Raw genomic sequence first — 22156 nt, 5'->3', positions numbered from 1 at the left:
TATGCCACTCCCAGTTTTATTTTTGTAACACTGTAAGGATCAGATGTTTGTACACAAATGGTGCAGTAACACATGTAGACAAGGCAAAATAACAATACTCACAAGCATGTAGTCTTCATCCCATGCAAAAAAAACCCAGCAAAAACAGATTACTGCAGATTAGTATGTTATTCACAGAAATTGTGCGAAAGTTTGTCTGCATGACTGAATTAAGGTCGTTTCACTCTGCAGTTGGGTTTCTTGGTGTTTGTCATGGGGCAACAAGCTAGGATGACAGTGCCCAAGTGCAAGCTTGCCCATATTTGGAAGATCTTGCTTTGCAGTCATCCATCAAATATCCAATAAATACCAACATTTGCTCATAAACTGATGAAAACACAGAACACTTTAATTTACCATAACAAGCATGGATCATGGACTCCTTTTGCCAAGAAAGAATGTGTCTGAACGAATAAATCAAATATATTAAAACAGTTGCCTCGAACAATTGTCAATAAAAATTGACTTGTGACCCATTTTGTTCCCCATTCTACAACAACAACACAGCTTTATGTTGACCTCCAATGATACATCATATACACTTAATAAAAACATAATATAGATAGGACCCAATGTACTACTGATGCACGTCTAAAGCTGTTTATAAACTGGCCTTATCTTGCCTCTCAAGTGCTCCTGTATTGACTGGCACAGTTCACTTAGTTTTGAAAAATGCATTGAGTGTTTTATTTCTTTCACAGACGACATGTTATGTTGATGTGACGAATATGAACAAACCCAAGATGGCGTCAGAGAAGGGGTGAGTGTTTTTTTTTTTAACTTTAAAGCCCAATTTCATCCAAGTAATGCCCTGTGTCACAGGCATCTGCTCTCTCTTACTGTATGCTGCCTCAAGTGTGCTCTCATACCTTTTGAATTTCCGGTGTAGCTTCAGTGCCTGCTTGAGTCCTGTTATTTGTTTTTGTGCACAAAACCTTCACATGAAGGTCAACGTGAGAAATTCCGCAGAGCCTTTTTGTTCTTTTCAGTTTTCTCCACTTTCAAATTATTATTATGCAAATGTATTATATAAATGAAGTCAATGTTACAAGAAAAAACTTCAATGCTATGCTGCAAGAATTTTTATATTATATTATGAACAAAACTGAGACTATATAGGAATTACCATAGGTCATTATGGGGAAAAAAGTTACCACAAGAGTTCTCAGTCTGTGTAGAGTCAAAATCAAAGAGGAAACAGATTATTTGATCTGAGCTAGGCTTTAAGGACACAAATGATAGTACATGAGCAAACTGGAGAAATTCAAGGCAGGCAGCAAGTAGGTGGATTTCGTGTTAAATCAAATTGCGAGGCGAGGGGCTGCTTTGGGTCCTATGGAGAAATGTGGCACTTGAGACGACAAGGCTAAACGAGGCTGCACCTGGGGCTCAGTAGCAAACTGCCTGGAAGCACTCACTGGTGAGAAGGAAAACCAAATCAAACTGGGAATGACCACTGGAAATACACATACCAACACTTTGTTGTGTTGGCCGAAGTACCACTTACGGAAACGGGAATCATCTGGCACCTGCACACAGATTAGATGGGCTCTTAAACCGAGTAAATTACCGTTCATTTGCAGGTGTGAGCGTGAGTTTCCCCCGCCCAGCTTGAAACAAAAAATAAGCAACCAACAAGTACACAGCAGCTAGGCTCGCCAAAATAAACACCAGCGCATAAACACCAGAAAAGCCGTTGTATTGTGAGAGAAAAATAAATCTCAATTTAATGAGGCTCAAGTAAAAATGTCACATTAGAAAGCCTGAATATTACAAGAATAACGGCATGAAACATAATATCACTAGATTATTTTTTTTTATACAAAGAAAGAGTTTACAATAAGAAAAGACAAATGGAATATTAAGGGGAAAATGTAGGCATTTATGTAATATAATGTGAATAAAGTATTATTAGTTGTAATGAAAGAAATTGTAATTTCAGGATATATTGTTTCAATATGCTGACCCAAAATTTTTACAAAAATATCGTCTCAATATTACGCGAACCCCCCATTATTCTATAAGAATGATGCCGTAGTATGCAAATAACAATTTGCAATCTTGTGAGAATAAATGAGTTAGGAGAGGGAACATTTGTATTACCCCAAAATAGTAATTACCTACATTTTGAAGATTAGAATAAAGTTGCTAACATATGAGGAAAACTGTTTTCCTGATGATGGAAAAAGGTTTGTAATAAAAAAAAAAAAAAAAAACTTTTATTCAAAGACTTTTGTAATGCCACAAGAAAATAACATTGCAAGAATAAAGCCAAGGTTTCGTGAGGGGAATAAAATGAAAAAGTCTAAATATCCCAGTCATTACCAACAGTTCATTTATGAGAAAAGTCAAACAAAGCCTTTTTCTACAAACTGAACCTTCTCAGGGACTGAAAGCTTCAATATTATGAAAATAAAGTGCTGATATTCCAGACTGCTTTAATGAGAACAAAGAGTAAAATAAAGAGGAAATGATGTCACGTTTCTTTTTAGTGTGGCCCTCCTGCCCCTTCATGTACTGTATAACTATGCAATGTGTTCATTTGAGCATGTATTGAACTCTCGATTCGCTCGCTTGCCATTTGTTCTTGCGCTGTCCCCAGTGTGCACTCTTCTCTGCTGTGTCTTTATAAGGACATGGGGAACATTAAGCTGCGCTGGGTACAACTCGGATGCTCTTCTCCCATGGTTGCCGTTGCCGTACCAAGCAGCAACCTTTCACCCTGCTTGTCCAGCTGACCAAAAGCGCTGGCCGGAAATTGACTGAAATCGGGTCTACCAAAGTCCACATTGCAAACTCTGGTGTTTTGTTAGTTCTATAAATACCATTCACATATTTGATGTGTGTCAAAACAAGGCCACTTTAGAAGCAGCCTGCTATGACTCACCCCCCTCATATTACAATATTATAATTCTCTTTTTTTTTTTTTTTCCAAGTCTGTGCAAAAGCCATTGATTTATTTCCTGTAAATAAGTCTGATTTTGGAGGCTGTGCTGTCTTTGACCTGAACAGGGTTAAACTAATAAAACACAAAGTCTAACTGGCTAGCCTCATATGACCCTAATTTATCCCAACGGACATCATTCCAATACACAAATGAGTGGATGAAAGCATTGCTGTGCCTTATTTTCCGCTCTCCAGTGCAGGTTGAGGACAGTTGTTGTTACACTAAACTTAAATTAGTACCAACGGAAACTGCAAAAATCTCACCACATTGAGCACATGGGTTGGAAAGACATCAAAAAAGCTAAGTAACAATTTTGGATAGCAAGAGTCTTTACATACACTGTGTCTGCATCTCAAATTTGATTTGGAAAGAGACTAAGGGCTTTTGCAACAAAGTGGAGACTGAGTACAATTCCTCAGAGCAGTGTCCAGCGTTAAAACAGAAACGCATTTTCCTAATTTTTGCCTGACTATGGAAAGCGCTTTGTTACTGCTCCAGCTATTGTGAAATGTGCTATATAAATAAAGTTGTATTGTGTTTCTTTTTCTAGCTGTGTATCTTCCAATGTGACAATTTTTTACGGAGAAGGTAATGTTTGTAGTGCAGCGTACAGTCATCGCTTGACATATCATTGGTCACTTTTCACAGGTTTTTAAACTCTCCATTTTTGTAATTGAGATTTACCACTTCTGTGAAGCATATTAAAGTCACGGTCAATATTTAATTTAGCTTTGTCCACGTTACAGGAATGTAATCAAGAGTTGAGCGAATTCAATTCAATTTTGCTAACGATAGCTCTCATTTCTCTCCCAGTGTTCCCAGTAACTCCAGAGTGCAGCTCCTGCTGGCCCAGCTGGAGAAGATGACCGGAGAGTCCATGGTGAGGGATCCCGAGTTGGCGCGGCAGGTCACTTCCAAGCTCTTGCATCTCATACAAACACAAGGTAAGTGCTAATGAATAATAGACTTGTAGACTTTATCATAATATCTGTAAACACTGGGTGCCAGTGAAGCTGCGAATGGCAGAAAGGGATTGACTGCGACTGACTTGAAATGAAACCACTGACATGCTGGTTATTTTAGGGGTGTTTGGTATTTTTAATTTCAAAATTAATACGATGGAACCTGTGCGTGAGGAGGATTAATGTAATGGATATCATCGTGGTACACAGAGTAGGGCCGGGCAGTTACATAATCAAAATGTATCTGTTATTTTGTTATTGGCTTCTCCCGATCTTATGAAGAAAAACAATCAATGTGCCGAACAGCACGTTTGCAAAATTCCAACGTTGTGAAAGCACTCTGAATGCACCATATTTTTTTGTGCAGAAAGTGTGTGACATATATGTGATTATGTCCTACCTTATTGTGTCTTAAGATATTTATTGTAGTTTACTGTAAAATGAAACCCACAACAAATACAGTTCCACAAATGCTTCATATTAATAAGATCGCCAGTGCTGTTGCTAACAGCAATATAAGCAGAATCAGCTCCCCATTGTAGCCAAGTTAATAAAATCCTATCCAATTAAGCACTCAAACTGCTTTTTATAAATTTGCACTACTTCTTGTTCTTCTTATTCTCTTCCTCCTCCTGGCGTCTTCTGGTTCCCGCCTCCTTGACCAACCACAACCAGCCCTCACACTCCCCGTAGAGATCCTGTTGAAAACAGGAACACTCATTGTGTCACATATATAGTCAATGCCCTCCTCTCTAAAGTGACCCCCCTGCGAACAAACACACGAGTCAGGCGGGCCGTGTTTCTGTCAGTGGTCAACTAATCAGGCATCATACTTGATACAATTTGTGATTACTGTGCATAGTCCGTCTTGTTTTTAAGTTTCTCGTCTATCGTCTATGGTCAGCTAAACGGTTGTCTGTCAGTGATGGACTGATGGGGCGTTCCATCATTCTGATGAAATGCCCACCTCTACTCATGGCTCAATCTGAGATTGCTTGAGCTTTTGCCGCCTGAATTATGTGTGACAACATGGTGAAAAGGTTTATGTACAGAAGACTATTAAAGGAGAGTCAAGTTCCAGAACATGTGGAGTGTGCATTTGCTTGAATAGAAATGAAAACGCACGTGTAACCCGAGCTACTGGTTTTGCTTCAGCAAGCGTGAATGAAAGTGTGAATATGATATTCACAACTCGTGTACATAGCATTTAATAGTGTGTATGACGTTTCAAGTGGTGGATACATACTGAAAAAGTCCACAAATTGTGCACTCAGGCTTGAAATAGAAAATCTTTCTGTTTTGGGGGCCGTGTATTGTGCTTCATAGCACATGCCACTAGAGGTCAGTAAATAGCAGTAGTTGTATGTTCACTGATACCCAGTTTTGGATGTCTTCATATGGCAATACCGTTTTTCACCACAACAATAAATAGCTAAACAGAAATACCAAAATGTTATAAAGAATTTAAAACGGCTTCCCTTCACAGTTGTCCTGTCATAAGTTTGCCCTGTGATTGCGGGGAGTTTCCTGAGGTACTCTTGCTTCCTCCCACATTCTGAAAACTTGCATATTAGGTTAACTGAAGCCTCAAAATTTGTACTTGTCCAAAGTCAGCTGGGATAAACTCCAGATCACCCGTGACCCTAATGGAAGAGGATGAGCTGTATGGAAAATGGATGAAGTGCTTCATGACGTCACACAAAATGAGTGGAACGTTTTTGCGTACTCAGATGCATTTTCTTGAACATTTGTTCAAACATTAGGGTTGAGGTTTAAGTAATAGAACTCTTTGTTATTACTGATAATAATACAGATAACTAAAATGTACATCGCAATGACCAAGGACTCTCTTAAAAGATTAAATTTGGGCATTTTTTTTTCATTGCAAATGTATTTATTTTCTTCCCTAATGTTACTGTATTTATAATTCTTTATTTTCTTTTTTGGTTTACTTCACTATGGTACATTATCACATTATTAGTCTTGTCTATGTGCTATAACCTGAATAAAAAAATGATACAAAGAAAGGAAACAAAAAGTTGCTTGAAACCTTTAAGTATAAGTTTAAGGTACCACAAAGTTCTTAATTATGTTGTTTTGATCACATTTGTTTAGGAATCCCACAGGATTCCCACGGAACAAGAGTCAACTTTACCTTTAATCAGTGGACTGGGACGGTACAGGATAAAAAGTTCATGGGAGCAGACAAAAGCGTAAATATGCAGTAGTCGTATTAGTCTATGTGCCATAACCTCAATAAAAGAAAAAGATAAAAATGCAACGGAAACAAAAATCTATCATTCAAACAGCGAATGGGTGCAACGCAATATATTTTGTCTGTCAATCCCCATTCATGCCCACACCCCCACGTCACCCCCACCCTTTCTGTCAGCTGTTCCTCTCATCTGGACACACACGCACGCAAGCGCCCCCCGCCACCCACCCATCCACACACACACCCCCACACACCCCCACACTCACTCATACATACACAGAGCAACACGGCCCCCCTGCAGGGTGTGTGACGCGGGTACTGATCTGTCTGGCAGTAACTGTAAACCCTGGGCTGAACTTTGGTGTCCTCAGGTTTCATTTTTAAAGTGTGCGAGGCTTGGAGGGCAAGAACAAGGAACGTGGTGGACAATGACAGTGGGGATATTTTTTTTAGTGGACCGTCTCACGTGTCTTGAGAGGCACATTTACTCAAGTTGTTTCTCGTTTTATTCCCCCGCCTCCCACTCCTTGGTACTGATGGGGAAAAATGTGTGAGGTTATTTTTCTATGTCAACACTTGATGTATTTTGTACAGGCGTGATTACATGTGTCACAGTGTTCCGTGCACAGTGTGAGAACACACTGCTTTGGGAATACATTTAGCAAAAAAATAAAGTGTTTGAAAACCTATAAATGGAGCACCGCCACTCCAGGAAGTACCGCGGTGACCGCCCTGACTCTCCAGGTAACGCTAGATTGAATGGTTGAAATGATTGACAGTTTGCTACTAAATGAGTGACACTCATAATTGTTTCATTAAACTCGCATGTAGGTAAAGACAACGATGAGTGACAATTGCAAAGAAACTGCAATTCCGTTTTGAATAATACACAATTCATCACTGGATTTTTTTTTTTTGCCGCGGCAACCCCACAATCAAGGCCAATGCAGAAAAAAAAATACTTTCAAATAATGCACACTATGGATGAGTAGCGCGCAACATATGTTTCTCGATGTCGTTGGAATTGGTGTTTTTCTGCACTACATCATCTGATTGGAGTAGAAAAATCAAAGTCAATGCCATATGATGCAGAATTTCTAAACCTTTTCATTAATTCAGTACCTCTCTGACCTTGTGTCAATTGAAATGGAACATTAATATGAACAATAATAACCTGTGAAGCTCAGAAATCTTTACATTTATTAAACCTACTATAATATTTTTATATTATTGTATTTTTGAAGTAGATATATTTTTTAATTAAAATGTTTCCATTTATTTAATTTCTCATGGGGGCACAGCTTGGAGTGGTCACCTGACAATTTGAGGCCACATAGGCATGTGCAGAAGAGGGAAAAAGTGTGCAGTTGCGCACTTTTAACCCTTTCCGGCACTGTGGTATTCAAAAGTTGCTTTCTCCTAATGAATAAATGCCACAAGAAATCCAGATGTATAATTCGTGAATGAAAGTATGCCGTTTATGAACTTCATGTCAGATATGCACTGTGGGCAGAGCAACCCTTATGGGGACATTCACTTTCAAATCTGGACTTCCAAGCATTCTCAATTAAATTTCAGTACAATTCCACCTACGTGTATCAGTTGAATGCCTTGAGTAGGTCACACATCATGTTGGACTAGAGGTTTGGATGCAGTTACAATGTATACCACATATGCTAATTATAGTGCAAAAGAGATTGCGGGAGGCCTATCAAATGTATTCCCAAGTTTTTGCCGCATGTATGATTTCTCTTCCTTTAAAACTAAAATTATTAATTTGTTCAGTTTGTTGGATGCAGTAGTTTGGAAATTGGGAATTTGCCCCAAAAATATTCCTCAAAAGTTGCACAAAACTTTAATTTCATTTAATTTTTTTCACTAATTAATCACAACAAATATCCATGATTAATTGCGATTAATCACATTTTTCAGCTACAATTTTTTTGGTAAACCTTGTAACTATTATTACTTGAATAATATCTTGGAATTAATGCAAAATTATTATATAAATTATATTTTATTCAAAGACTGTTCTAATAGCTTTCCTTGATTCTTGAATACGATCCAAACGTAGACATCTTAACAGGCATTATATATATATATATATATATATATATATATAATATAATATAATATAATATAATATGTATATTTTTTTTAAGAATAAATAGTTTAAAATTAGCTGCCTTCATGTTCCACCTTTGTGTTTCAAGTTACAACTGAAGGTTTTAAGTACCATAGAGGCTCTATGGTGCTGACAGTTTGACTCTGCAACATATATTTTTCACATTTTTTTTTCGTGCCACTCATGTACATGCGTTTGAAGCACTGTGCATGCGTTTGAAGGGGGTTGCTTCAAACGCACCTCCAACCTTATGTTTGACACCTTTTTTTTTGTTTTAATTGTGGTATGATTGAAATGCTCCAAAAGGTCACCTGGAGGCTGCGATTACACACATCAGTTGTTGCTCATCAGAGGGGGCTAAGCTTCACACTCAAAGCCTAGTGAAATAACTTGTACTCTGTAGCAAATAAAAATAAACAAATGAACAACATTAAATTAAATGTAATTAATTAATTCATTTAATCAAATTCAGCTTGACCTGGGGCTCTTGTTGGAAGTCCAGCCCCATCTCCGTTTCGAGAACTGAACTGGATCCACAAAAGTTCTTGTGAATCAATGTACTAAAAAACAAATGTCCCAGTACTTTTGCCCAAATAATATGCAGCCTGGGAATATAGCATGCTGTGGTGACCTCAAGGAAACCAACACCGTTGACTCCCAGTCGATGGATGAATTGTTGAGTTCTCTGCTGTTTGTCTCACAGAGAAAACATCGAAGGAGGTGATGTCCAAAGGCACCAGCGGCATGGAGGTCATCCTGACTTCACTGGAGGTCAGTTGGCACCACTACACCTACCTCTTCAGATGTCATTACTTGCAGCTATAGCAAATAAATTATCTTTTGGATGTAGCCTGTCAAAGAAGCACAAGGACACCTAAAGAAAGTCACACACATACTGTAATTCACATGAATGTGCTTTTTTTTGTTTCAAGCAAAAAGTTCAAGATTACTACATGCTTTTTGGTAATTTGCAAGAGCTAATTTATGATAATCTGACTCTTAACAGAGCACCCGGGACATCCAGACTATTCTGAACATCCTGTGCATTCTCAGTGAGCTGCTGACTTTGGGTGAGTAGAAATGGATGTCGATCTTCTATACATCTAGCATTTATCGCCTCTTAGATTTTCTATAGAGTTTGTGACACTGAGGCCTTTCCTAACTGACTTTGGGTTAGTGGCGAGGTGCACCTTGCAGATAGGGATAGTGACCGGACCCTGCTGGGAGTAGAAGGAAAAACAGTAATTGATGCCCCAATTAATAATGTTTATAAATGCACACACTCTAATAATATCTTAAACCGTAAATGTACGACAAAGCAAGAAAAAAATGAAAGAAAAAATGCCCCAGAAGTGAACATGTACATGCGGCGAAGACTGTCCTTAACTTCCACTGTCAATCCAGGCTAAAATGAGTTCCTCTGTAACATACTTGACAACAACAGCTTGACTCTCAGTTGAGAAGTATCACTTCTATGTACTTCCTAGGCACCAATTCCTGAACTACCTTACTTTCCTTTGGCGTCATCTTGTGGCGTCTTCGGGCATTTTAAGAAGCGCATGGCAAATGCTAATCGTTGAGATCTTCATTGACAAGCCAGTGAATGTTAAATGTTAATATGTGGGAGATGCTGTACTTTTACTATGTAGTGTGGTAATGAACTCTTTTTGAAGGAGTTTAATTTGCTATTACACTATCTACATGACATATTATTACTATAATGCAGTGGTTCTCAATTATTTTCTTTTACTCCCCGCCGAGCAAGAAGAAATCAATTTGCGCCCCCACACCACCACCCACTCTCCGCCACGACTATAAATAATAGCATTTTCGTTGCCAAACAAACCTACACTGTAGCGTTAATACACGCTGCGCACAATGGGCAATGAGAACGCCACTGCCAACTACTGGAGTGGATGTGCAATTACACTATATTGTAGTACGGCAGGAAAAAAAAAACATGTTCCCTAGAGTTACATGCGCCCTCCCAGCATCACCCCCCCCCACGGGGTCTCGCCCCATTATTTGAGAAGCACTGCTATAATAATTGGAGGATTGGGATCACTTGTGATCTATTTCTAATAATTAAGTAATATTTTCTGCTACTGGTAATGTAGCTGCTTTTTACACCGTTTCCCCATCTCCATTGCCACTTTTTTATGGACTACTTTGACCATTACTAGTTGGAATGATTACATTCAAATTTTTTACTTGGAGTTGTCTTTTTGCTGGCTTAGGCAAAGGACGCAGGGTGGGGGTGTTTGTTTCAAAGGGAGGAACAGCAGTGTTACTCCGCATTATAATCAACGCCAACAAAGACTTTCACCCCAACGAGGATCTCATGTTGCAGCTTCACTCCCTACTGGCCAAGGTGGGCCTGAAAGGTAGGATTTTTTGCAAAGGCCATACAGGGGGATATGTTCCAGGCCTACCCACAATAGGTGAAAATCACAGAGATAGTCTTACCCCTCACACAACCTTTAAACACATTTATGATAACTTATTAAAACACACATTTCTGCAACAGCCAAGTCGATATGTCACACACCAAAGAATTACAATGTAGCAGGGTCGCATTGCACAAGAAGTAGGACTTGACATTGCATTGCTCACCTTGAAACCTTTGTGTGTCTGTGCAGACAGGAAGTTGGGTGTGAAGGCACGTCTCACTGGCGCATTGAGTGTCACAATAAACCTGATCAAGAAAAACCTCCAAAATGTCAAGCTGCTCCTGCCCTGTTTGCAGGTCCTTAGGGTTTACTCAGCCAACAGTAAGTCAGTAACAATTCTGCTTCATTGTCATTCCTTCAAAAAAAAAAAAAAACATATTTTGTTTGAGATTTGTTTTTTCTTGTACTTTGAAGTTGTGAACGCCATATCCCTGGGCAAAAGTGGCGCTATCGAGCTGATGTTCAAGATTGTGGCACCGTACAGCAAGAAGAACACAAGCCTGATCAAGTATGTACGTGCAAGACAACCAAATGAAACTCAACAACCAAATGTTTTGTTGACTAGTTCCAAAAGTGTGTCTGTAAATGAGCCATACTGTTTGACATGCACCTACACGTAGTTTCTCCGAAGTTCATGTCAGAGCTGCAGTAATACAAAAATTGTGTTAGTTAATAGTAAATAATTCTTAGCTTCTAGTGACCAGTACGTACTTGAATGTTCGGCTAAGGTATTGCCTCGATGAAGGAAAATACAAAAAAATCTTAATAAGCACTGAGTTTAAAAGTGGGGACATGGTTAAAGTTAGCCAGTGGTGGATTTATCAAAGCTCTACTCACTTGCAGTCTGGACACAGAGGATTGAACATTTCTTGCTCTGGAGGGAGCCTCAGACACTTTCCAAACCGCCACAAAAAAAAGAAAAAAATCACTGAGTGCGCATCTCCTCCCATGGTTGTCATGGTAACAAAAAACTGTTCTCTTTTTTTGCAAAGGCAGAATAGCCTAAATTGGGAAACATGTACAATGACTCTTTTAATAGGAGAAACAATCAACTAGCTGCGTTTGCAATTCTCTTGTCTGTGTTTGTCTCTGTAGGGTGGCTGTGGATGCACTCGTTGCTCTGCTTAAATCCAGTGAGTATTGACTAAAGTGATTTGAAGCCTTTGTGGGGTGATGTCATGCTGTTTTGGACTGGGGTTCGGCTTTCAAAATAATTTCCTTGATGGATAATTAAGATGGATGAGCACAGCTGCATCAAAATTAATATGGCAAGTAAGACTCGGAAGCCCAAACGTGGTTAACTGCAGTTTTTGGAACCCATTGAATTCCCTTCCTCTTTTCAGATGGTTTTATTTTCACTTCACAAGGTCGTCATCATCATCAAGGCAATTTGAATAATTCACAAAGAGAAGCTAAATAAAATCAAAATGTACTTTCTAAATGTTGATTTTTGCATTGCTGCCAATTTTGTCTTCCTTATTATGGATAGGCATGAACAGTGACCGTTTTTTTGGGTGTCCTGGGTTCTTTCGTGACATCCTGACATCAGTCATCATTGCACTCTTGGAGTAATTTTGCCTTTGTGAGATTTTAAAATTGGCTTGATGATCTGACACTTTGTGTTATAAATGGCACTGTACATGTTATCCTCTCATCCTCCATCCAGAGACAAATGCTCGGCGAGCAGTGGAGGGCGGCTACATTCCCACCCTGCTCGCCCTCTATCTGGACTGGCACCGCAACGACACGTGGCATCGTCATACGGTGATCCGCAAAGGGCTGCTGGGCTGTCTGCGCAATGTCACCAACATCAGGATGGGCAGGCGGGCGTTTGCGAAAGCTGACGGCATGCGCATTCTGTACAACTCTTCCAGCGTGCGTGAGAGTGTTGAATGAATGCCATCAAACTACAGTACTAATGGTTGTAACTATAACTTTTGTAGGTGAAGACAATTTGAGCCTTTTTAAAGGGAATGTCAATGGCAAAAATTATTTGCAACAATATCTTCTTTGTGCCTTCACTAGTCTAAATACGGCATTCTGATTAATATTGCATCTGTGGAATGTGTGTTAAGCAATAGAATTGCCAATTTTTTTTGTCCAATTCAGGGAGCAGCCATTTTGCCACATGCTGTTGACTGAAAATAACATTCCAGTTGCTCAGGGCTCAGGTGAGGACCAATCACGGTTCACCAGTTTTCTGACGCTGAGCCATAACTGTTGCTTGGCGGAGCCCTGAGCAAATGTGATCCCATTTACAGTCGACTGAAAGTGACAAAATGGCTGGCCCCTGAGATGGCTAAAAATGGGAGGATTTTACTGCTTAAATTATATTCCTCACAGCCAAATATTAATCAGAATGCAGCGTTTCGCCTAGTAGGGTTGTATTGAACTTATTAACTTATTACACAATTTTTGGAGTTTACTTCCTCTTTTTTAATTCACAACTTCTAAATTTCTTAGAACGGCTTGTCCCCTCTCTAACAAGGTGCTACATAGCAAAATTCACAACAGGTGTTCAATCCATGAATGGACCAATACATTTTCTAGTTCAATTAGAATTGTTATTTAACTCATTCACTACCAGCCAAGTAAAAAAAAAAAAGATCTTTGACGTCTTTAGCCGTCAATGGCAGCGAATGCGTTAAACAGTCCTCTTCATTATGGGCGCATTCAGAAAATCACTCTGAAGCCCATGTACTACTCTGAGAGTGCGTGTGTTCCGAGAGGCAGAGCGCACTCCGATCTCATTGATTTCTGAAGGCAGCCTATGTTCTCAACCAGTCAGCAGCTAATATTTGAACTGTTTCTATCTGCCTGCTACACTGGTGCATGGTGTCCTCAGTTGGCGCTTCTCGAGCACACACAGGCAGTCTGTTTTTTGGTGTCTCGTACTCAGAATAACCGAACGGCACATTTCAGCAAGACTTGAGTATCCGAACGGTCGGAGGGAACCAGTGTGTGCTCTGAGCGTATTTCCGAACGCGCTCTACAATGTAGCCGCTGAGCTTGGAATGTAACTGAGTGTCATCAGCAGGTTGCGATAGTGAGCCAGAGAGACTGGAAAAGTCAACATCCTTACAAATGTATTGGTTGAATGTAATGTGTTTTCAAAAGTTTAGAAGGCATATTAAGTTGACCTGCAAAGGTTATCGTGTATTTTAATTTTATACAGAAATTGTTATTTCCACCGTGGTATTTTTCCAGGAGTGTCTCTCGGTCCGCACCCTGGATCCGCTTGTCAATGCCTCTAGTCTCATCATGAGGAAGTGCTTCCCAAAAAACCGCCTGCCTCTGCCTACCATCAAGTCGGCTTTCCATTACCAGCTGGATCACTTACTGGCTTCAGCGACGGTCGCACAGCTGTACAGCCAACCCCCCGGAGGTGAGGATAGCATGAGCCAAAAAACTTCATGTCAGGGGTGCTCTGCACTCATTTCAACACTTCAATTCATGCACACACACACACACAGTCGAAATAATGTTTTATCACACACTGCTACACTTGCAGGAAGAACACATGCACTGCTTTGCAGCGAGCCCTTAAAGAAGGGTAAGACTTTTCAAGACAAGCAGAAAATAAAATTCGCCATCCATCATGCTTGCATGACTCATCGCTAAACATTATACATGACATCATATAATGCTTGATTCATGCTCTCATTTCCTCACATGTACAATAATCATAAAACTCTCCTTTTTGAAATAAGGGCATAGTTAGAGGACAATATGTTTTCCTGTGGGCAGCTTTTTAGCGGCTGCGGAGAACAAGGGAGTTGGTGTTTCCCTGGTCAGGGACGCCACTGATTCACTAAGTTCAGGCAATCAAGCTTGTGGCTACTGAAATAGCTCAGCAGAATCCACGTTTTTATTGGTGTTAATTAGTTCAAGAGGACATCATTTTCTGCTATTACTCAGTCATGTTAGTCGTCACCATTGTTATGCACTTGAAGAAATGTTCCAATTTCTTCAAAAAGTATTATCATTTAATTATGGCTGCATGCTCTTTGTTGGTAATGTCTTAAAAACAGACCATATTCCTGCAGAGTAATAATTGATGCACTGTGCATGTGCTTCCCATCAGTGGACGACGTGGTGGATGACAGTGACGATAACGAGGACACGGAGGCAGACACGGAGAATGATACGGAGAACGAGGAAGATGAGAAGGATTGCCATTCCCTGGTCACTCTTACACTTGTTTCCTTTCTTACTTCTACGTATGCAAATGCTCATCGACTGTACTGTCTATATCCTTATAAACAGAACGACGACATTGAAAAGGATATAAACAAGCTTCACCCTCAGAAGATCCCCAGCCGACCTTATGAAGAGTTAAGAGTCTATGAGAAGTTTTTTGTGGAGTTGTCCCAAGACTTCCAGGTAGGACTAAATGATTTTGAAAAATAAAGTATTCACGATTCTCCCCCATAGTGTCATTTAATATGCAATATATTTTTTGAAGGTCCTCTTCCCATGTATTTTTCGACAAACATTACACATTACAATAAACAATAACATAAATGGTTTGGTCTTGTAGGTTAGTAGTAGTGTTGTTCTTATTATTGTTCTTATTATTTTACATGAATTCACCATTTTAAATGAAAGTAGCTTTCATTTTGTTTTTGTGATAGAGAAATGTTGTGAACCCCAAGAACCAAGACTGCAAAGTAATAAGTCACATACAGTAGCTTCTTGGAACAGTGGTCCCCAAACACCGGGTCACCAGCCCGATACCAGTCCGCGGGTCATTTTGGACCAGGCAGCACAGGTTAAAGAAGAAAGAAATTGCAGTAGTTCCGATTTATTTATTATTGGAGGCTGAAAAATCGTTCGATCGCACGCTTGGCGCATGTCAAGATGCTAATTGTCTCGGTCGCATTACGCTAGTATAAAACCCACAACCACGCAAAATGAATACGACTACGTTCAAAATGCGCTCTGCACAATATGCGTCGAGCATCCTCCCTCCTCCCCCATCCGTTGGCGGTCCGCAAAAGTTTGGGACTAGTATGAACCGGTCAGCGGCGGAAAAAAGGTTGGGGACCACTGTCCTGCGAAATGAAAACAGCGGAGGGAGTGCAACATTGTGGAGTGTTCACATGTGAGTAATATTTTCCACACGTTTCTCCACTCTAGGGTTTCAACTTTGAATCATCTACCCCAACTTCATCGGCACAGTCTTCTCAGCCCATCGTTGTGCCCACAGCTCAGCTGCTATCTCAGAATCACGTCACTGCAAAGACTGCTCAAGATATCGGCAACTCTTCTGCTCCCACTCCCATTCTTCATCCTTTACAACTGGACAACAGCAATTTTGTCAAGGGTCTCAACAAAACTGTGGAGCTACATAATCAACCAGTGGAGCAGAAACTGTCACAAGCATCTAAATACGTCTCCTTAAATGCGGATGAGATGGGAGCCAAACAAAAAGAAACTCCAGTCAGTACACCAAAAGCCACGCAGTCCCCTCTGCTTTTGGAGGGCATCGCCATTCGGTGTTTAGCAGCAGCAGGAGGAGTAGGAGGAGGATCTGATTGCAGTTCAGAGGGCGCAGACGATGAAGCGGGCGAAGGGGCCGTTCTGGAGGTGCCCGACACAGCTCAACTTCTCCCGCTGCATGACCTGGACCTTTACGTGGAGATGGTGAAGGGGACAAAGTCTGTGCCGTGCTACACCGAAGTGGCCTACCCGGACTACTTTGGACACGTGGCCCCCACGTATAGAGAGCCCCTTCTGGAGAGGTTGTACGGGGTGCAGAGGTGAGGAACCACCTTGGTGAAAATCATTTCAAAATTTTAATACGATAAACGATTTAGTCCAGGGTAGCACAGCGATGTAGTGGTTAGCACACCTGCATGATAGTTGAGAGGTTTTGGGTTCAGGTCTTGGCTTTGGCCACTCTATGTAGAGTTTGCATGTTGACCCTGGGTTTCTCCAAGTACTCCTCCCGCATTTCTAAAACATGTACATTTCATTGAATGCTCTTAGCTGTGAATGTGAGTGAATTCCTGTAAACCATGGAATCTAGGGACCATGCTAGTTGGTGGCTACTTGTCGAGTCTTAAAAAGAGTGCAAACTGATAGCACCCACAAAAACCACGTGCATCATATTTTCACACCTGGGGGCAATATTTCATCACCAAACCATGAAATCACTTTTGTCAATTAGTGTGCAGGATCCTTGCCTGTGGCACATGTAGCAAACACATTGATTTGCTTGTTTAATTTCACACTTGATTGGTCGGCAAGCACTCCAGAGAGCCAACTATCTGTACAGAGGTCATTTCAAATAAAACAAGTCAAACACAATCCATTTTGGTTGGTTTGTTGAAACGATTTGATATACTTTACGAGGGACAGAGCCCTGCTGTATATTGATGACCCCAGAGAAGGTTTGTGATTGTTGATAGATGCCTCGAGATTGCAACAAAGCATCTGTTTTCGATTAGACAAGGCTCTGGTCTGACTTAATGAAGCTTTCTTGGCACCAGGATGGCATTAAAACAATATCTTTATCAGACGGGAATTGGCCTGAGCACAAAACCAGTCAATAGGGGAATTTATCAGCAAATAAAAAAAATGGAAATACAGTTACCCCCCCCAAAAAATCTGCAAATTTGCGAAGTTGCCAAAACAAAATCAAGTTTCTAAATTTGCTCATGTAACCTTGCAGGTCGAAGATATTCCAGGATATAGAGCGGTTGATTCACCCAAACGACATCATGGATACAGTCGTTTACGACCTCGATATGCCCGGGTATGTTTTTATTTGTTCTACTATTTATTTGAGGGGGGGTTCTACAGTATTGTGAATATAGTCTAGCAATTTATTTTTTCTTTTTGCAGCTGTCCCGTGATTGAAAGCGGAGGCGAGTCATTGAGGTTCAACTCTCAGTTTGAGTCCGGCAACCTCCGGAAGGCCATTCAGATCAGGAAGTAAGCATGCAAATCTGTTACCATTGTGACGACACGGTGTTCTGTTCAGTCGGCACATGATACGGGTATTGTGCGCAGGTTTGAGTACGACCTGATTCTTAACTCGGACATCAACAGCAACCACCACCATCAGTGGTTCTACTTTGAGGTGAGCGGCATGCGCATGGGAGCCACATACCGCTTCAACATAATCAATTGTGAGAAGTCCAACAGCCAGTTCAACTATGGTGAGATTGCCACTACATCTTACTCGTTGTGAAATAAAGTTAAATTACTAAGTATATACACAGTGGTGCCTTGTAATAATCTGTTCCATGACCACTCCTAACTCAAAAAACTCATATCCCAAATCATGTTTCCCCATTGAAATGAGTGAAAATGTCATAACTCTTTTCTTGCCTCCCAAAAAAACACCTTTCCTGTCGGAAAAGTAGCATATATAATATTGCATTTTATAAAAAAACAAACCGTAACGATATAATTAAATGAAAAGAATTCAAATCTTAGCCACCCGGTCTACATGGTGATATCAGTTATTCTTCACAGTGGCTGAAAATACATATATGCCTGTAAGTAATGCTAAATTGTCTACCTTCGTTACGTGTTCAAATGTCCGTGGCTTAAAGGGTTATAACGTAGTTAGCCCATCTGTGGCATTTTGCATAGTTGTTTAACACTTAGCTAAAGGGAGTATAATAAGGAAAAGCTATGTGGTTGTTTGAAATACACAAGATGTAATTCTCTTTGTTGTACTGTATATTTAGTTTGACAGTAAACTTCAACAGCTTGAAGCCTCTTTTTGGAAGAAATTTCTGCCAAACTGCTCCTTATTGTGAAGTGGGTTGAGTTGAGTTCCCTGCCAATGTAAAGACTAAGTCGAGTCACTCGTATCTCAAAGCACCACTGTTTATGTGTATGTTAATGTATTGTTTGTGTGTGTGTGTCTGTTTAGGCATGCAGCCGCTGATGTACTCGGTTCAGGAGGCCATCAGTGGCAGGCCTCGTTGGGTCAGAACAGGAACAGACATCTGTTACTATAAGTAGGTCGGATTCATATAGAAAAATTTATCGCTGGCGTCCGCCGGAATCCTCGTACCGCCAAAATCATCACTTTTTATTCAGCCGATAACATTGCCTTGCAAACCGTTTTAAACACTTCACATTGATCATTCATTTGTAAAATAAATAAATAAGTAAAATATAATAATAATAATAATAACACCCACGTGTGTTGATAGATCATTAGTTTGCATTTGTAAAAAAATATGAAATGTACCCTATTGTGTCATAGGGGGTTTCCGACCCACTGTTAGCGATATAGAATATAGTATAAATAGAATCAATATGCCACGACTTAAATGAGATCAAATACAAAAGCTGCATTGAAAGGAATCTTTTTTCAAAATATAACCCATTCCCTAAAATTACAACTCTGTTCATAAACAAATAAATAAATAAATAAACAACCACCAACAACAACAACAATAATAATAGTAATAATAATAATAATCATAATGATAATAAAAATTAAAAAAAACGCTATTTTTCTTGTACTATTACGGCGGTCCTTTGAGTACAATAAAATTAAAATGTTTTAAAATTGTAAACTATTTTCCTCTGGACATTCTGATTTTTTTTTCTCGCTTGCGATCTGCTACTCCATTCATATCAGATGACATTGTTTCTTATATTACAGCGTCATGATTAAGTTGGGCAAAAAAAATTTCTTGTATAGTCAAGCCCAAAATGTTTCATACATTAATGGGTATGAATAATTTTGGGCATGGCTGTAGGCCCACTCCTAATTGCAATTAGACTAGATACATTCAAGCCCAAAATTATTCATACCGTAGGTGTATGAATAATTTTGGGCTTGACTGTACTAAATTATTCTTAATATTCTGCAAAAGAACCAAATATTTTTCACTTTACTTTCTTTCGTCGCAGAAAGAGAGGACACATTTCATCAAACCAATGTTTTTGCTCCAGTTTTTAAGGCATTTATTTGCATCCCCTTCCTCCAGGAACCATTTTGCAAGGAGTTCCATCGCAACAGGTGGTCAGAAAGGGAAGTCATACTACACAATGACCTTCAGCACCACCTTCAACCACAAGGATGACGTCTGCTACTTTTCCTATCACTACCCATACACGTATTCCTCTCTGAAGGTATGATGACAATAAATCACCCGGCGAGGCTAGAATTTTTGGGAAGTGAAATACCAATTTGTTACGTTGTATATTGTCAGATGCACTTGTCAAAGCTAGAGGCTGTCAAGGCGCCTGAGATCTACCTGCGACAGGATGTCTTGTGTGAGACGCTGGGTGGAAACAGCTGCCCGCTCCTCACCGTCACCGCCATGCCTGAGTCGAACTCTAGTGATCACATCTGCCAGTTTAGTGAGTCACTCTAGCATGCCTTGTTTCTCCCTTGACCGCTAGCAACATAACAACTCGTGTGTTTTGCTCTTTGGTCACATACAATAACTAACTTTTTTTGTCCTAATATTATGACTACTTTAGTCCTAATATCTAAATGTTAGTTCCAAAAATACTGACCCTTCTGAATTAGGACTTTATTTAATTAGATTTCTATTTTGTTACCTGATATTGACCTGAAATATTTTTTCTCATTATATTACAACTGTATTTGTCCTGAAATTATGATCCACTCTTATTTGATATTGCTCACTTAAAATTCTTCACATTTTATCAGAGATAAGATTTTGCTTATTATTTTTTTAGTTATCATTTTGTTTGAGTAAAACTTATAAAAAAGGAATTACATCCCTCATTTTTTTGCCTGCATGTATGATATTATGTGTCTTATATATTTGTCCGAATATTACGTTACGACTCTGACCTTTCTCATATTACAACAATTGTTGTAAAATTATGAATTTACTCAACTAGAGTTCAGACTTTTATTGTCATAACAGTATGGACAAATAAAAGAATCCTACTTTATTCTAGCAAAATTAAAACATTATTTTAATAAAAGATCAAAATGATCTGCCCCCACTCCAGGAAATCGTCCATTGATCTTCCTGTCAGCCAGAGTGCACCCTGGGGAAACCAATGCCAGCTGGGTGATGAAAGGGACACTGGAATTCCTGATGGGTCCGAGCATGCTGGCAGCCACCTTGAGGGAGTCCTACATCTTCAAGATTGTGCCCATGCTCAACCCTGATGGCGTTGTCAATGGAAAGTGAGTGTGCAGGTGTGCAAAATGAGAGCTTAGACTCGACCGGCCACTTTTAAAAGTTGTGCTCTTGTTTTGCTTTAGTCATCGTTGTTCTCTGAGCGGGGAAGATTTGAATCGCCAGTGGCAGAACCCCAATCCTGAGCTGCACCCGACCATCTACCACACCAAGAGCCTGCTGCAGTACCTTGCACACACGCAACGAGCACCACTGGTACACACTGGTACAACATCATTGATGTCACGATTGGTTGTTTGATGATTTGTGATGTTATGTTTTTTCTTTGTGTGCTCAGGTTTTCTGTGACTACCATGGCCATTCCAGAAAGAAAAACGTCTTCATGTATGGCTGCAGTTTGAAGGAAACTATATGGCAGTCCAATATCAGCGCGGCGTCCAGTGACTTCGAAGAGGACCTCGCATACCGGGTAAGCACACACACACACCGAACACGCAAACTCACACGCACACACACACACGCCAACACACAAACGCATTGGGCTGCTTCTCACTTTCGCCAATGTTTTCAGGCCCTTCCAAAGATCCTCTCCCAGATTGCGCCGGCCTTCAGCATGGCCAGCTGTAGTTTTGTGGTGGAGCGCTCCAAGGAGTCGACGGCCCGCGTGGTGGTGTGGCGGGAGATCGGCGTGCAGCGCAGCTACACCATGGAGAGCACCGTCTGCGGATGCGACCAGGGCAAATATAAGGTGACGTCTTATGACCTCATTTTCATGCTCAGCTGTGAGACCATGCCAAGTTGCGTTTTGTTTGTTGTATGTTTTGCCTAAAATGAATTTAATGAAAGTAAAAGTGATTGCATTTTTTGTGGACAATGCCAGAATTGTTTGGCAAACAAACTTTGAAAATTGTGAGACAAAAGATAACATTTCTTGTGAAAGTTATGATTTTATTATATAAATTTTAATTTGTGAAATTACATGTAAATATAATTTTAATTGTAATGAAATTGTAATTTTAGGACCAATAAAGTAATGTTTCTATAATACATGATTTTCTGAGAATAAATTGTAACTGCAGGACAAATAGTCTTGCAATTTTATGTGAATAAAACCAGAATTTAGGAACAAATTAACTTGTAATGTTTTATATTTTATATATATATATATTTTTTATTTTTATATATATATATTTTTATATTTTTAATGTTATATATATATAACATATATATATATATATATATATATATATATATATATATATATATATAGTATAATAATAATAATATATATATATAGTATAATAATAATAAATTTCAT

The 22156-nt window shown here is 39.7% G+C and overlaps 1 protein-coding gene across 3 annotated transcripts in view; it reads left to right on the top strand.

The window, feature by feature from the left end:
* The window catches only part of agtpbp1 (ATP/GTP binding carboxypeptidase 1), a 30999-nt gene that overhangs the window by 1150 nt on the left and 7693 nt on the right, over nt 1-22156 (top strand). For 2 of the 3 annotated variants that reach the window (XM_088295909.1, XM_088295899.1), the window contains exons 2-24: nt 741-799; nt 3800-3930; nt 8992-9059; nt 9295-9358; nt 10526-10672; nt 10928-11059; nt 11153-11246; nt 11834-11871; nt 12405-12613; nt 13946-14123; nt 14823-14923; nt 15005-15121; nt 15878-16500; nt 17415-17498; nt 17588-17677; nt 17756-17904; nt 18630-18717; nt 19702-19846; nt 19927-20077; nt 20705-20885; nt 20964-21093; nt 21176-21307; nt 21410-21586. In XM_088295909.1, the coding sequence (XP_088152035.1) occupies nt 768-799; nt 3800-3930; nt 8992-9059; nt 9295-9358; nt 10526-10672; nt 10928-11059; nt 11153-11246; nt 11834-11871; nt 12405-12613; nt 13946-14123; nt 14823-14923; nt 15005-15121; nt 15878-16500; nt 17415-17498; nt 17588-17677; nt 17756-17904; nt 18630-18717; nt 19702-19846; nt 19927-20077; nt 20705-20885; nt 20964-21093; nt 21176-21307; nt 21410-21586 (3261 nt within the window). In that variant the 5' untranslated portion in view covers nt 741-767. Of the gene's footprint in view, nt 1-740; nt 800-3799; nt 3931-8991; nt 9060-9294; nt 9359-10525; nt 10673-10927; nt 11060-11152; nt 11247-11833; nt 11872-12404; nt 12614-13945; nt 14124-14249; nt 14292-14822; nt 14924-15004; nt 15122-15877; nt 16501-17414; nt 17499-17587; nt 17678-17755; nt 17905-18629; nt 18718-19701; nt 19847-19926; nt 20078-20704; nt 20886-20963; nt 21094-21175; nt 21308-21409; nt 21587-22156 lie in introns of all 3 variants that reach the window. The other variant, XM_088295919.1, reaches the window with a different exon arrangement.

Source organism: Idiotropiscis lumnitzeri, chromosome 1, assembly GCF_059441095.1.
Source record: "Idiotropiscis lumnitzeri isolate Australia: NSW breed Sydney's pygmy pipehorse chromosome 1, RoL_Ilum_1.0, whole genome shotgun sequence".
Lineage (NCBI taxonomy): Eukaryota > Metazoa > Chordata > Actinopteri > Syngnathiformes > Syngnathidae > Idiotropiscis > Idiotropiscis lumnitzeri.
This window is presented reverse-complemented; position numbering and strand designations above follow the sequence as displayed.